The sequence below is a fragment of the Phocoena phocoena genome, chromosome 14, assembly GCF_963924675.1.
Source record: "Phocoena phocoena chromosome 14, mPhoPho1.1, whole genome shotgun sequence".
In the NCBI taxonomy this organism is placed as follows: Eukaryota; Metazoa; Chordata; class Mammalia; order Artiodactyla; family Phocoenidae; genus Phocoena; species Phocoena phocoena.
Window position 1 is genome coordinate 720232 of NC_089232.1, and position 17039 is coordinate 737270.

Consider the following 17039-nt stretch of genomic DNA (forward strand, 5'->3'; position numbering starts at 1 on the left):
GGTACATGATATTTCCTCCTTAAAAGGTAGCCAATAGTCTTACTGCTCCTTCTTTGAAGGTAAGGTGTCTTATTTTTCTCTGATTTTATCTTTATCTAAAATCTTCGTGTCTTAAAATAGCGTGCCTATATGGTTTTCCTCAATATTTACCCTGCTTAGGGTTAACAGAATTTCTTAGAATCTACAGGTTGGCATCTTTCACCAGCTTTGGATATCACCTCTTCACATATTACATTTTTGCCTTATTAACTACTTTTGGAGCTCCCGTGTTAAACTTCTTCATTATGTCCCACATGCCTCTCTTGTGAATTTTCCAACCTTTCCCCACTCCTATCAATAGGTTCAATCTCGTAATAATGCACACTTCCCGTCACCACACACTCATCAAACACACGCAAGATTATCAAGGATTATATCCACCTAAGAGACAGGTATGGGCAACAATGCACCTATACTAGCAGTTAAAGAGACCCTTCTCAAAAAAGAGTGCTCGCCTGAGACTGTGATGGGAAAAGGCAGTCTCTCCAGGATAAGGAGGCTTCCAGACGACAGTGAGTCAAGTTCACACGCTAACTGTGGGAGGTTAGACCTGATTCAGAGAAGCCAGGTCATCAGGTGAAGTGAGAAATGGGGGACCTAGTTATCACTGCCAAGGGGAAACGTCGTAACAAGTAGTGAAGAGCACACAGCTAGCCAAGGGATTCCAGGAGCCCAGTTCTCTCTCAGAGTACGAGCTCACCAACATGTTGGAACCCATGAAGTTCCCCAGCCCAAGGCCTTAACCACTAAAGTGACGAGCTTCACCTGCTTCTGCTCATCTATGCAGCCCTCCCCACGAACACACACAATCACTCTCCTGTCCCTCTTCCACAGAGCCCGTCATTTTCACGTCTTTCAGGCAAAAACTGGCAAAGGGAAGTGAAAAAAAAAAGTACAACTCCTAAGAATTTGGTGCAACTTGAGTATTATTGAGCACGGAGCTAAACCACAGTACTTACAAACGTGAGGGCAGCGCACCGTGACACAGTGAGCGTGAGCTCACGTTCCACTTACACACGTACGGGCAGCGCACCGTGACACAGTGGGCACGAGCTCACACTCCCCAGCACAGGATCAACACATCACAGACACTCCAAAAACAGAGTGGTGTGTAACAGCAGGTGCAAGAACAGCACAAAGCTACAAACCAGCGCCTGAAGTACCCAGGTTGGCAGGTTTTCTTTTGCTTATTTTTAATCTAGTCATTGCTCTTAATAGTTTAAAAAATTTCAAGTTGTCAAACGTCTCAGCTGGTTGTCCGAACAGATGATGAGAAACCAAGAGCTTAATAATTATTTATATTTGGAAGTATTTTATAATAGAGGTAACAAATAAAGATAATCAAGGTTTTCTCTAGCCAGAATATGTTCTAAGATTTTGACTTCCAATTTGTTAATCTATATAGTTCTAAGAATGTCTTAGAATCTAATATAGATAAAATAGGTCTTACCTGTTTTTTTAAGCTATCATTCAATTCTTTCAATGCATCAAAAGAGGACCTTTGCCTCCTGCTTTCTTTATTTCTTTCCTTAAGAACTTCAGTTAAGTGCTCAACTTCTGCATCATGTTGCTAGGAGGGAAAAAGTACAGATTCTACGTCACTAACGCCACTGAACATAAATTAATTAAAAATTAAAACTCCTTGAATCACATGGACTTTAATCAGTGTATTTAAGCATAACGACTAATAATGCAAACGATTTATAAAAACTGTGTAATCAACCAAACTAATAACAAAGCATTAAAAGCATACGTTAAATACCTATTAAAACATATTACACAAATTAATTAGCAATAAGGCTACTTTCTGTTTCTGCTCAGAAAAATCCACAACAGAAACACACTGAAATAATTTCTATTTGACATCATGGAATGATAAAACAATGAAGGATTTCTGATCCTTTTCAGAGACTAGTTAATTATTCATAGCTTTGTGAATTAAAATTTAAGGTTTAAATTACCCTTGTGGAGTAGAAGTAATATTCCACAGACAGAACAAACTAATTTCTTGTTCTCATAAATTAGCTAAAATTGTACATCTCAAGAAACTTAAATACATAATAAAATTTCCGGAGCCCCAAACTGTTCGACTTTCCTTAACCAGTTTTATAAATGATTAAAATCAATTTCCCCTCTAATTCCATTTAAATGGAGCACTTTTAGATTTAAATTGTGAATACTTATATAGTTTCTTTCACCTTTTACTCTCAAATTTATGCGTAATGTATTAAAACAAGCAAGTTTCCACAGGAAATCAAGAAACTGAGTTAATTTCCTTCTTTCAAGTAATCATCTAGTTCCCATTAAAATAAAGCAGTTAGCTTTATACTTATTACAAGTAGCATACAAATCCAAAGAGAAAAATATCAAGGCTAAAACTGGGATGGAGAGCGCTGAGAATCCAAGCATTCATTCTTTTGCCCTGTTTAAAAATCCAAGCTTGTGAAAAAAATTAGCTTTATGCAACTTTATTATTACATTAAACGACTCCTTAAATAACTTAGGATATGGTCACATATACTATATGTATTTTAAAAACTAGATTAACATTCTCACTGTACAAATCTTCCACCTCCAGAAGAGATTAAAAATGTATGACGTGGGTTCCATTTCCAGACGGAGAAGCCCCAGTGCACTCTGCCTCTCTTACCGCTTACAACTAATTACAACTAAAAACCGTACACAAAACACAGAAAGCAACTACCTAAGGAATGTCAAAGGGAAACAAAAGCAGGGAATAGTAGAAAGGAGGGAAAACCTGGAGAAAAAACCATCAAGGGGCTGAAGTTTCCTGGGTTTCGTTTTCCCTTGCAGTCTTGCTCCAGGGCAGGCCCCAGACACCGCTAATTGGAGAGAAACTGCTTTTCAGGGCTGGGAAACCAAGAAGAGGGGACCCCAGGAGCCAAGGAATGTGCTCAAATCTGGATCAGCCCTGAGTCAGCGAAAGCAGCAGAGCAAAGGGGCAGAGACAGGAGTTCAGTTTAAAAACAGCCCCACTGTGTGTAGGCACCTTAAAGACCCAGAGCATCACAGCAAAGGCTGAGAACCCCCAGCGGTGCCTGCATGACAGGCTCCAGAGCAACAGCACAGGCTTTGGAAACCGAGCGAGGGGGGGCACAGCCCACACGGTGAGAAAACACTCAGCCTCAACCCACTGGGCTCACTGCTTAAGAAATGAACACATACAACCAACATTCTCCAGAGTGTTATGAAAGGATCCAGAATCTATACAAAATTAATAATATCCAAAAGGTCCCAAAGACAATCCCAAACTCACAGCACATACAAAAAACCAGAAGAATGTGATTAGGTTTCAAGAAAAATGCCAACCCTTAGGTGATCTAGAGTGGGATTTTTAACTGAATTCCAAATGCCAATGAATGCAAATGGAAAGAGAGAAATTCTCATGAGAAAAACTGAAAATAATTGGAAAATTTAGAACTTTAAAATGCCAGAAATAAAACAATTCTCTAGACAAGATCAACTGCAACATGGAAATGAAAGAAGAAACTGTGATCCCGTGATCAAATCTGAAGGGCGCACAAGAAAAGGACTGGAGAGAGGAACAGACTCAGAAACCTGTGGGGTGACAGCAAAGTGGGGGTGGGGGAGAGTGCTTGCTGGGGGTTGCGGGGAGGTGGGGGGGACGGATAGCTACGAGGAGCACGTGGGAACCCTGGGGGCCAGGACTACTCTTTTTCTTGATCACGGCGCCCATCGCGAGACTGCATGTGCTTTCAAAACAAATAGTAAATTCTCCTCTATATAAGTTGCACGTATAGTAACCCATCTCTCGATAGGAAACAAAGAACAATACCGTACAACCTACCTGACAGTCTCGATAAAAATATTTAATCTGAATATAAACATTAGGAAACAATCAGGCAAATACAGAGTAAGACACACTCTTTAAGACTACAGGCCAAAAGTCTTCAAAGAAAAGCCTCAGAAAAAGCAAAAATGGTGACGTGGATTGCTCTAGATCCAGAGAAACCAATGAGATTTGCCTGCATTTTGTCTAGTTCCTTGATCAGAGAACAAAACAAAAAGCAATAGAAGACAATTTGGGGACCCACTGGGAAAGTGAGCGTGGACTGTATATGTATTTTAAGTTAAATTATATAATTAGCATGCATTTCCTGTTCAACAGTGGTGTGGAGAACACCCTCGTTCTGAGGCAATTCACAGCACGGAAGAAGGACTTAGGGTGCTGGGTCTTGGTTTTTGCAACCCACCTTCAACTGGTCCAGGAACAACGTGAGGGCGGGAAGGCTGAGCAAATGTGCAAATGCGAACGAGCAGGGAGCCCAAACCAGAGGAGGAGGGCCCTGCCCGCTAAAGTCAGCGCCATGCGCTTACCTCCTTCAAGATCTGGAACCTCGTAAGAACCTCTTCTTTGACACCTTTAAGTTTATTCAAGGCACTTTCATGTCTGAAAAGCAGCTCTTCTCTCTCAGCCAGAGAACGTTCTCGCTTTTGAAGCAAATTCCTGCTGTGCTGCAGTTCCACACTGTATAGAAAGGGCAGAGTTTAGTGTTTTTCAGAAGCACACGTACCAGCGGTACAAGTGAGAGTCTCATTCACTGAGATGGCAGCTCAATCGAACGGTGTTTCGGATGCATGGGAACCAAGTGAGCGCAGATGCAGCAACAACCAGACCGGCATGCAGGTAACCCTGTACTTTGCAGGATCCACCAGTGAGATTCTACTGTGAGGACTCGAGAGAATTTGGGGTGCAAGCAAGGTGAGCACCGCAGAGCTCCCCGTGCCCGCCGGGATGCCCACCACCCCTCCCCTTCCCATCGTCTGGAATGCCCTCCAGCCACCTTCCCTGCCCCGACGCCAGCTGAGCTCCCCTGGAGAAGAAAGCCTCATACCTGAAGAGGTGCTCCCGTGCGGCCCAGAAATCCTCTCCCACCTCCCCGCATTCCGCACGGTGCCTATGCAAACCTTCTCCACCCTCCACCCTGAATCCATCACCTCCTCCAGCCTCTGTGCAGGCAGCCTGGTCTCTGCCTTCATGGGGGAACAGAAGACAGTGCGAGGACGCAGCCTTACAAAGGGAGGCCAGCCTCCCACTGCCTCTGCCTCCTGGGGAGACTGCTGCCACTCAGTGCTCTATTATTTCCAACACTCCCGTCGCGTCAGAAATGAAATCTCTCTGGATCCTGCCCACTGGCCGCCCCCCCTCACAAACTTCTTTAAAATGTTGTCTACGTTTGCTGAGCCCTCTTGACATCCCAGTCACTCCTCGATGTACTGATACTTTCATCTGGCCTCAACCCACGTCCCCTACTGAACCAGCTGCCCAATCACTGAACCCGCAGGTCCCGCTCCAGCCCTGGTTTCACGCATCGCACACTCTGGTCCCCTCCTTCCTCGCCTCCCTGACACCACCTCCTCCGGGTCCCCTTTCCCCGCCACGGGCTCTACTCGCTCCACTGCCCTTCAATTACTGCTGCTCCTCAAGACTGGGGATTAAGCTGCTTTCTTCCTCCATACTTCCTCTGCTCGGTTCCATCCACCCAGGGGCTAAAAGCACTGCACACGCAACTCACTGTTTCCAAACCGCGGTGCTCAGCTCTTTCTCCCAGGCTCCAGACTCAAGTCCGAACTGCCTATTAACATCTCCGCCTGTGTGCTTTCAGGTGGCACAAAATACTCATGTCCAAAATTGAAATCCATTAGCCATCGGGGAATGCAAATCAAAACCACAAGACAGCACTTCACATCCACTAGGATGGCTAGAATCAAAAAGACAGAGAAAAACTGGAACCCCTGTGCAGCACTGGTGGGATGTAAAATGGTGCAGTCGCTTTGGAAAACAGTTTGACGGCGGCTCAAAAAGTGAGACATGGGCTTCCCTGGTGGCGCATGGTTGAGAGTCTGCCTGCCGATGCAGGGGACGCGGGTCCATGCCCCGGTCCGGGAGGATCCCACATGCCGCGGAGCGGCTGGGCCCGTGAGCCATGGCCGCTGAGCCTGTGCTCTGCAATGGGAGAGTCCACAACAGTGAGAGGCCCGCGATATATATGTATATATATATATATATATTTCCAACTAGAAGAATTTCAAACACAAATTGTCCTTACATATACTTCTGCTTCCTTCTGTACTCCCACACAGAGGATGCTGGAGAAAGACGTGAATTACATCCTTTAGAGACAAAGAAGATAAAGGCCACTGTTCTGAACTGAATTCTGGTGAGAGCTGACAGGAGAACTTTTTACATATAGGTATTTAAAACAATGAATCTAGAACACCTACTTCAAAAAGCATACTTTACTAGCAAATTCTGTTTTATTTCTTCAGTAAGGATGGGATGGAAATAAACACTTAACTAACACAAAACGGAACAACTGTGTTCGTGTTTCCTCAATGTTCGGCGCTGACAACATCGACACTTCCGGACGCCCGGTTCGGCCTGAGGGCTCCCCTGCAGTTTCTGGTGTATCTGGAGTAACTCATCGTAGATCTGGTTGGCCTGACGTGGAAGCACGCCCTGCCTGTGTGAGGCTCTGGACGCTGGCGAGCTGACACGTTTCGAAGGAGACTCACTAGCGTCACTGCAGCAGTCAGTCCAGTTCCTCGAATCTGAGGCCAAATTAGTTGGTTCAGCAACTGCTAAGAAAATTAAACTTAAACTAAAAACTTAATTTATAGTTTTAAGTATCCTCATAGTATTGTTAAAAAGTTTCAAGGACTATATGCAGAGAGAAAGAATGATATAGCAAACAGTGAACATTTAGAAAATCTGGATGGAGGCCACACAGGAATTCTTTGTGGTCTTTTTGCAACTTCTCTGTAAGTCTGAGATTACTCCAAAAATGAGTGCGCGAAAGCACTTATGGATTAACTACCTAGGCCAAGAAATGGAAAGTTACCTCAGAAACTCCAGAGCACATTCCCTTCTCTCCCTTACACCAAGTTAACCGCTAACCCAATTACAGTGCTCATCACTGTTTCACTTCTTTTTAATTTTTACTACTTATGTTTAAAAAATTATTTGTTTTGCCTGTCTTTAAACTTTATATAACATCTGTAGTTAAATAATCATATAATTACATAACCTCTATAACCTCCCCCGTTAAATAACACGTTCCTGTATTAACGATGGCGGCAGGTTCACCACCCTCCACTGCTTCACCTGAGCGGTGCTGCCTGCGCAGAGGCCAGGCGGCCCTGCACCTGGCTCCTGGCGCCCACGGTGAGCGCTCCCCTGGGTCACACGATCAGCAGCAACGCTGCAGGGCTGCCGGGTACACGTGCAGAGTCCACTGCATGGTGCCCAAAGCTAACCAGCTCCCCTGACAGCAGTGGAGGGCGCGGTCCTCCTGCTTCGCTCCTCGCCAGCACTGAGCTATCAGAACTCACGCTCTGCTAATCCTGAGCACGGTGGTTTTCCCTTGCATTGGCCTCCAGCTGGGGCAGCGCCCCGGCTTTAAGAAGGGCTCTCCCACAGTACTCCCCGTCTTGGACAGACTGGGGAGCCAAGACAAAAAGTAGGAACGTTTAAAAGGAAAACGTCTCCCTTCCCTCACTCAGCAGACGCCCTTCAAGGGGAGACACCCTCTTCGGGCTCCCGTCCCCCCAGCACCAGCCTGAAGACTCCTTAGTTCTGTCAGCCTTTACACACACTCAGCACTTGTTCAATGGTCACCCGTGGGAAAATCCACCGCACAGCAGGAAACACAAGCCGGCAGTATTCTTCATGCTCCTCGCACACTGAGACGAATGATGAGAAGGACGGAGCAGCGAGTGTACTGTGTGTGCGGGAGACGCAGAGGCTCCCAGGGGCAGCTGGGTCCTGCGGCCAAGAGGGGAGGGCACCACCCCAGCTGCCTCTTTTCCTGAAATCCTGGCAAAACTAGGATAGGCAGCCAGGTACACAGAGAGCAACTACTGGCTCAGGGCCAAAGGAAGCCAGACCTCAAGCGATCTGGACTATTTTCCTAAAACGTTTAAGGAATAGCCACCTACTACCATAATTTTACTCACTTCCTAACAAATACTGACATGAAAAAGAACTGAAGAAATTATAAAAATACTCAGTTGATTATTAAGCGCTTTTGATAAACTTTGAGAGCGTACAAATTCTACTGGAAAATCATGAAGTTTATTTTTTCTTCTCCTTTAGCTTAATGACAAGCACAGTAACCAGCTCACGGCGTATAAAACTCCAGGACACAGAAACACAGACCCCTGAGAACCAGGGTTATTACTATGGGGTAAGCTTTATGTGCCCTACTTGACAGAGTTACTGTTTAAATGACTGTTCCAAAATGAGTATTTCTCTTACCTTTGTTTATCTGTTTAAAAGACTGCTTGTTTATTTCAGAGGTACTAACCCTATGAACATTCCCAATGAACTCTTCTGTTTCCTGTTGTTTTAAATCTTGAAAAGAATCCAGTTCCTCATCTAGGCTTTAAAAAAAATTCTATCACAGCATTCTGGAAGATTTCTATAGCATTTAAAGCAGGTGAGACTGCTTTTCAAATATTAACAGCGGAACAACTGTGAAAAACATAACAAGTAAACATGTTTTTTTGTGTGTGTGTGTGGTATGCGGGCCTCTCACTGTTGTGGCCTCTCCTGTTGCGGAGCACAGGCTCCGGACGCGCAGGCTCAGCGGCCATGGCTCACGGGCCCAGCCGCTCCGCGACATATGGGATCTTCCCGGACCGGGGCACGAACCCCTGTCCCCTGCATCGGCAGGCAGACTCTCAACCACTGCGCCACCAGGGAAGTCCAGTAAACATGTTTAAAAAAGCAAAAGGAAAAAATGTAAAGTACCAATCACTGATGCTGAAAACTCACTACAAAGACCCTTCTACACATTCAAACAGGCTCAACTGCAAACCGCACACCCTGTGGATGCTCCACACTCCTCCTTCTGACCCTGGATGCTGCTGTACGGCAGATCCGACAGGCACTGCTTTCTCTAATTGTAACTAAGAGAAATAGTGTTTAAGGTGAGAAAACGGAACCCTGAAGTTCAATTAACTGACAGGTGATATAACCAGCAAAAGGTGAAGCAGAACTAGAATCCCAGGTATTCTCTCCAAAAAGATCATCTGAACGTTGACATTTCCAGATCAGTGCTGTTCAAAGAGAATATACTGCAAGTCACAAAAGATAATTTAAAATTTTGGGGAATTCCCTGGCAGTCCAGTGGTTAAGACTCTGTGCTCTCACTGCCAACAGCCCGGGGTTCAATCCCCAGTCGGGGAACTAAGATCTCGTAAGCCCTTTGGTGCCGCAAGAAGAAAAAACAAAATTCTAACAGCCACATTGAAAACATAAAAAGACATGAAATTTTAACAATATGCTATATTTAACCCAGTATATCTAAAACACTGCCATTTTAACATACAATCGATATATATATATTTTTTTTTTTCTTTTTTTTTTTTTGCGGTACGCGGGCCTCTCACTGCTGTGGCCTCTCCCGTTGCGGAGCACAGGCTCCGGACGCGCAGGCTCAGCGGCCATGGCTCACGGGCCCAGCCGCTCCACGGCATGTGGGATCCTCCCGAACCGGGGCACGAACCCACGTCCCCTGCGTCAGCAGGCGAGCTCTCAACCACTGCGCCACCAGGGAAGCCCAATCAATATTTTAAAATAAGACATTGTACATTCTTTTATCCATCTTTAAAATCAGCTGTGTATTTTATACTCACAGCACATCTCAATTCAGACCAACCCCATCTCAAGAATTCAACAGACACCTGCAGCCTGTGCTGGGCAGCTCTACGACTCCACCCTAGATCACAACTAGGGACTGTGGAAAAACTGTCCAATGTTAGAAACAGTCACAGTCCACAAGCTTCAACTTGTAACTTGAAATTACACCCAGACTGCTTACCTTAAAGATGATAAAACCATCAGTTAAATATATGAAAATAATTTCCATGAATTCATAATTAACTTACAGCAATTTTCTCTTTCCTTCCTCTATATTCGATCAACCCCATGTCCAAATCTTGACTCCAGATCAACTAGGTGACTCTGTGAGCGCCAAAGGAAACAGCAGTAACAGTAACGATGATAAACAGTGGTGCATCTGAGTGCTTCTCTACGTACTGAACACTGTTCTAAGTCCTTCACATGGATTGATTCGTTTAATCAGAGAATGAAGCAATTCAAGCTCCAAAATATCAATCACGTTAACAGATACTTTAGGCACAACTTTCTTTTTTTCTCTCCACAATACCCCAACGTTTCATTTTGTATACATACACATCATTATGGTTTAACGTTATTTCAAAATGTCTGCTCCCTCTCCATACCTAAGCACTTCCTTCTGCCACATACTTTTGGCACTAATACTGTTCAGCTTAGAACTTTATCTCACCTTAGCTTCCATTGTTTTTACAGTGGTTTTACCCAGAGTAAAATCTCTTCTGCAAAACTGCTGACCCCTCACAGCCCAGCACCACATCATACATACACTGTAGGCATTGATACCAGCTCCCTGGGCTGACTTCTTCCATCTCTCTCTCTGCTACCTGGACCACAGTGCTCACCACACCAGGAGACACACGACACAGACTGAGTTAATACCGCCGCCTAACAAACTTATAGTCGTTTTTACCCTAATTTCTTATTTAAAAAAAAAAAGGGGGAGCTTCCCTGGTGGCGCAGTGGTTGAGAGTCCGCCTGACAAGGCAGGGTACACGGGTTCGTGCCCCGGTCCGGGAGGATCCCACATGCCGTGGAGTGGCCGGGCCCGTGAGCCATGGCCGCTGAGCCTGCGCGTCCGGAGGCTGTGCTCCGCAACAGGAGAGGCCGCAACCAAGAGCGAGAGGCCCGCGTACCGCAAAAAAAAAAAAAAAAAAAAAGGGAGGTGGGGATCAAGGTCTTCATTTGGGTCCTGGATGAAGAGCCATCTATCACACAGTGTAAGTAAGTTTGCATTATGCCAGCAAACACGATGCTAGGTTTGTGCTTTTATCAAATTCTCAGTAACAATCACTGTTTCTCCAACCACTCAGCAGGCTCCTCTCAGAGAAAAGCAAACACACAGGCAGCCCCTGACCCTCCTTAGTTTCCCGAGATGCCCAGGGGAGGCCCGAGCAGGACTCGGGCTACCTTGCCAACTGACGGTCCCACGCTTGAGGGCACCACGGGGGGATGCGGGGCCGCGCCTCCTCTCATCAGAGTAACATCTCAGCGACGGACCAGCTTCATCTCCACGTGAGCAGAAACCGAAGTCCTCTGTGAACAGGAAAGACGACTGCAGAGGCTGCTCACTAAGGTTAGATATCAACGACCTCATTCTCGACCCCGAAACGTAGGAGAACAAAGCTACGTACCGATTTCCTGTCTGTCTCCCTAATGCAGACTTCCAGAAAACAGGCATCGAGTCAGCTCTTCGACAAGCACTGACGTTCATCACCGCTCCCCACCCCAGCACGTGACGCCGGCAACGACGCGGGGAAGCAAGCAGAGCAGGTGCCTCTAACCCCTGTTCTATGGGTCGGTACCTAAGGACCGCAGGCGGTAGGCGAACTCCCCGAACGTTCAGAATCCGCCCTCCTTCCACCTCGTCACGACATCCCGCCAGTGCCGAAACGTTCAACACTTTATTTCTCCCCTTCATGCACTTCAAGCATTAAACGCTGCGCAATAAACTACATCTGCTGCGGTGAAAAAAGGAGCGAGCGCCTCCCCAGCCGCGCGGACACCCGGCCCGCCGCCCTACCTGGGGTGCGAGGAGGCCGCCGTCGCCGCTCCGCCACGTCCGGCCGCCGGCGCCCGGGCTGAAAGAGAGCGACGGAGCGGTGACCGGGGCTGGCCGGGCCGCCCGGCGCCCCCGCCCCGCACAACCGGCCTGATCCCGGGTCCCCGGCCCGGCGCAGCGCCCCCTGCCTGCCGCCCCGACACCCGCGCCGGGTCCGCGCACAGAGGCGGCCACCGCGGATCCACCAGGCCGCGCGCCCGCACCTTTCGGCTTGAAACCGGCTCGGACTCGCCGCTATGGGGCGGGACCGAGGCGGTTCCAACCCGCACGCAAGTCACAGCCGGGAACGCCCGCCACGCATCTGCGCGCTGACGCGCACGGCCCCTCCCGCTCCCGGGGCCCGCCGAGAGCACCCTCCTAACAAGTGCATGCACGCCGCCGCCGCCAGGGGCCCTGCCTCGCGCCCACGCTCCGACCCGCAGATCCGGCGACCCGCGGACTTGGCATGGGCCGACAGGCAGGGCAGGACCTCACCTCGGCGGGGCAGCCGCCCCCTACGCCGTAGCAGCTTTTGAGGCGCTCCACCATCAGGTCCTGCCCGAGCGGCCTCACCACCCTCGGCTCCATGGCCGCGGCCGCCGTCGTCTCCCTGGCAACGGCGCGCGGCCGGGCGGGGCGGGCGCAGCGGATTTGCGCCGTGATGCACGGCGCGCCGCGCCGCCGTCGTCTCCCCGGCAAAAGCGCGGCTGCTGGCGCAGGTCTGTGCTCGCGGGCCGTGGGGGCGCGTTGCGGGCAGGCGCGCGGGTCTCTCCTGTTTTCCTTTCTTTCCCGAGGGTCGCGCCGAGGGGCAGCCCGCGCGGGTCCGTCTCATAAGCGCTCGAACCCATCGGAAGCAGCTGTGAGACACTAATCTTGGAGAAGTCGGTTTCGGCCAAAGCATTCGTTACCAAGCTTGTGAGTCCACAGTTGTAATCTTCAGGGCGCCTCCGAGTGCCTCCCGCAGCCTGGAATCCCTCGGGAGGTGCCCGGAAACGTGACAGGCACCAGTGTCCCCGCCAGGCAGCCGCGCGCGGGGACCCGCATGCATCCACCCACCCACTCCCCGCCCCCCGCATACACACACACGCAGACACCCCCACACTCGGAGGGTCGGGGCCGTCCGCCGCTCCCGGCACACGGACCCCACATGACCCCCGCACTACAGGCGGTCAGCAGGTGCTGTCCCAGGACTGCCTGTTTGCAAACCCCAAATGGCGCGACAGCCCCACAGCCTCACTACCCGAAATGAGGCGGCTCCGCTGGAAAGAACCCCGGAGGGCAGAAGGCACCGCCGGCAGTGGTTGGAATACGCAAAACGTGCTCTCCCGGGGTGCTCTGTGGTGCCACACGAGTAAGCTGATGAGAACGTGCCCCCTTTTTCTGTCGAACTTTTGACGTCATTTCCAAGTAAGTTTTCAGTGGATACCCAACTGGAAAACAGTCCTCTCCTTGGGAGCTCTGGAAATTAGGTGGCAGTTTAAGTTTACGGATCTTTATCTCCTTACTTTGGCTCCAGAATGAAAAAACAACTAGATGCACAAGTAATGAATATTTTAAATGTCATGGCTGTTAACAATTGTCACTTTATTTTTGCTACAAAATTCACCAGAAAAAGGTACTGCAACAATCTAGTATAAACCAAATCTTTAACCAAAGAACATGGTATAGACCTTTTTAAAATACTCATACTTTATCACAATAACTGCAAGGAAAAATTCAAGTTCTATCAGAACCAAATGCAGTTTGAGGTAGTAGAAACAGATGACAGGTTTTTTAAAAAGTCTAAATACTCAACTTACTTAAAATGTAAAAATTAATTTAATACCTTGGGAAGAGCACAGGAAGCTACATAACATTTTAAGGAAAGAAGGTACTCTGTTAGCTATACAGGAGGTGCAAGAATCTATAGAAGAGCACTTTGGTTAAGTCTCTACCCTCTGGCTCCACCCACTCACAAGTGAATCTTTATTCATAAATGAGCACACCAGTAGTGAAAATTACCAAATATATTCCAAATCTGAAATAAAAACTATCCAAGTCATGGTCCCTTTATCCAAACAGTAAGTATATCCATGCAGGAAGTCTAATATCTTAGAAGAAACTAAAATTGCATATATCATATTTCTTCAATAGTTTGAGAAGGTCTATTGCTTTTAACAAGATTAGTATTACTCCATTTTAATACAAATATGTCAGGAGTACATAAACACAAGTACACCTGAAATACACCAGTGTTTAAACTTTTATTTCACACCATGCAAGGTCAATTATAACACATTAAAAAGTGACAACAGCTATAAGCTGCAATTTTATATTTATACATTGGAAATGTCCATTTTCAAAAGCTGAACATAATTACCATGTTGTCATAACAGCTAGGCTTCAATTCAACTGTTTATACAGGTAAAATCTACTATGAAAAACAATGATTTTATATCTGTCCACATTCTGTGATGACAATTCTTCGACTAACAGACCCTTCAGGAGAACCAAAGGATTCAATCTTTTTCACAGTATCCATGCCATCTTTAACAAACCCAAATACTACATGCTTAAAGTCCAAATGCTCTGCTTTTTTCAGTGTTATGAAAAATTGAGAATTATTGGTATCCTGGCCTCGATTGGCCATGGATAGTAAGCCAGGTCTGGTATGTTTCACATCAAAATTTTCATCTTCAAATTTATCTCCATAAATGGACCGTCCTCCTGTTCCATCGTGTTTGGTGATATCTCCCCCCTGAAAAAAGATTTCAATTAACAGGAATCCCAAATAAAATGTTACAAATACATACAGAACTAACCACTAAAGGGTAGGTCCTCAACACCCAGCTTCTTTGAGAACGCAGTCTGAAAACTAAGAAACACCCACTTGTGAAAGAAGACAAATAATGAAAAGATCTTTTACCCACCCTTGATTTCCAGCAGGTTCAAGGCATTAAAAATATGAACCGTTTTAGGCTGAAAGTTCTTGTGGGGACAGAAGCTGGGGCTGTGGAAATGCTGAAGAAGTCTAAAGAAAATCGTAAGTAAGGAGAAGCACCCAAATTCCCCAAGTTGGTGTGCTGCACTTTTCTAGACACCCATTGTGATGTACACTTAAGACTTACTTGGCAAACAAAATCTGGAATCACTCTGTGAAAAATGGAGTTCTTGAAACCAAAGCCCTTCTCTCCAGTGCACAGTGCTCTGAAGTTCTCAGCAGTCTGAGGAACAATGTTTGAAAATAATTCCATGGTTATACGTCCCAGTGGCTCATCATCTGCGCAAACATCAAAAAACACCACAGGATTTGTCTCCTTTGCTCTCAGTTCTTCCTGGGGTTTCAATAAATTCTGTTGACATTCTTCAAATTTTTTCTTAAAACCATCAGCCATTTCTTTAGTTTTAAATCTCACTGCAAGCTGTTCCACTTTGGCTTCTCCATCTATTAAACAACAAACAACACAGTGACCTTTGTGTTATAATAACTGTTATAAATTGTTTTGTTACCAATTTTAGAAAAATCCCCAAACCGGAAAGTAGCATTTGAGTGTAGAGCTCACCAGCATAATCTGAGGCAGTCCAAACTAAAGCATTGTTGGAAACATTCAAGGGTTTCAGTTCCATTGTTTTGGTGATGACATGGTTTGCACACACTTTGAGCACCTGGTCTCTTCTCATCAGGACCCGGTAGTAATTCTTCATCTTGTGCCAGAGGATCTTCATGTCTCCAACCCCACGCTCCTTCCACTGACTGGCCTCTCGATCCCACCTGTAAAGTTTGGCTCTCTCTTTAAATACAATTTCTTCATCTTCTTCTCCAGATTTTACTTCTACCTGTGACAGGACATGAAATTATCTCTAAGATGCTGCTTATAAAATATTCCATAACAAATTCCAAGATCCAAATTCCTTAAGACACTGGCATGAACAGAATTTGAAAACAGTTAACATCCTAGGGTTACAAATACATCTGATTTGGATGAGGCAGGAAAAATCTGTCATTACACATTTTCCCCTTATGTAACATTCTTCCTCATTTTGGAAACTAAATACATTCTTTTACAAGAGAGGTTTCAAAAATATGCTTGTTCTTAAATATTATCTACTGATTGAGGTTGAAACTGATAAAAGTAATTTGCCTAAAACAACATTCTTATCCAGAAAAAGTACAATTTACTTTTTATTGAAAGGACTGTGGCAAATATGAGATTAGATGTTGGTTGGGTTTTTTTCTTTTGCCCCTAGAATTACGTTACTGAAAACAAACATGAAAAAATTAAGTTCTTCCCAAGGATTTCATATAGAATTTACCAAATAACATTTGTATGTAAATTTCTTTAAAAAGACTATTTGAGGGCTTCCCTGGTGGTGCAGTGGTTGAGAGTCCGCCTGCCGATGCAGGGGACACGGGTTCGTGCCCCGGTCCGGGAGGATCCCACATGCCGCAGAGCAGCTGGGCCCCGTAAGCCATGGCTGCTGAGCCTGCGCGTCCGGAGCCTGTGCTCCGCAACGGGAGAGGTCACAGTAGTGAGAGGCCCGCGTACCGCAAAAAAAAAAAAAAAAAAAAAAAAAAAGACTATTTGAACTTAAAGGCTGAACTTCTAATAAAGAGCTTCCATTTGAAACGGTCAATGTTCTGAAAGAAATGCAAACAAGGCCAGCCCTACAAATCAAGCCCATGTCAAGTTTTAAACTTAAAATGTGAAGTTATTAGTAAGGTTTTCACTCTTTAATATTTACCTCTGGTAATGACACTATTGGTTCAAAATGGATATCTTCATTATGAACTACCTCTTCATCACTACCATCTTCATCTTCGCCAACTTTACTGGTTGACTGTGCTCCGAACACAGCTGCTCCAGTATTTGCCCACTGGAAATTTTTATCTGATGAATAAATTAGGATACTTATAAACAGTGGTATCTATTTTAATAAGCTCTTAATCCCAGTTAGATTACTTTATGAATGAATCTAATTTCCAATGATGTAACATACTTCTGATGAAAATGTTTAAACTTGTACTATTCTGGCATATTAAACTCATGTGGTGAGTACACAGGACTTTTAGTAACATTTATGCCTGGATATACAGATAGGGTCTAGGATCGTCTGAGCCTTAGGCCTTCATGATACTGAACTACAGAAGAACTTTCAGTAATGAAGCAGGTTCTTAATTAAAAGTACATACTTTGAAACTCTGAAAACCCAGCTCAGCTCCAAAGGTAGTTCATTTCATAAAACATTCTATCACATGAAAAATATAACTTTTGAACCTAAAAATGTTCTCAAAGAAGC

The 17039-nt window shown here is 45.9% G+C and overlaps 2 protein-coding genes across 8 annotated transcripts in view; both read right to left on the bottom strand.

The window, feature by feature from the left end:
* The window catches only part of CCDC138 (coiled-coil domain containing 138), a 48130-nt gene extending 35780 nt beyond the window's left edge, over nucleotides 1-12350 (bottom strand). The window contains 6 exon segments of the mRNA XM_065891156.1: nucleotides 1490-1609; nucleotides 4399-4536; nucleotides 6452-6660; nucleotides 8339-8463; nucleotides 11137-11255; nucleotides 12216-12350. Of these exon segments, the coding sequence (XP_065747228.1) occupies nucleotides 1490-1609; nucleotides 4399-4536; nucleotides 6452-6660; nucleotides 8339-8463; nucleotides 11137-11255; nucleotides 12216-12350 (846 nt within the window).
* Nucleotides 12351-13986: 1636 nt separating this feature from the next.
* The window catches only part of RGPD4 (RANBP2 like and GRIP domain containing 4), a 54081-nt gene continuing 51028 nt past the window's right edge, over nucleotides 13987-17039 (bottom strand). For 5 of the 7 annotated variants that reach the window (XM_065890626.1, XM_065890629.1, XM_065890627.1 and 2 more), the window contains 4 exons: nucleotides 16485-16630; nucleotides 15305-15578; nucleotides 14870-15186; nucleotides 13987-14499 (listed from right to left, as the gene is read on the bottom strand). In XM_065890626.1, coding sequence (XP_065746698.1) covers nucleotides 14194-14499; nucleotides 14870-15186; nucleotides 15305-15578; nucleotides 16485-16630 — 1043 coding nt within the window. In that variant the 3' untranslated portion in view covers nucleotides 13987-14193. The remainder of the gene's footprint in view (nucleotides 14500-14869; nucleotides 15187-15304; nucleotides 15579-16484; nucleotides 16631-17039) is intronic. The other 2 variants (XM_065890623.1, XM_065890622.1) reach the window with 1 other exon arrangement.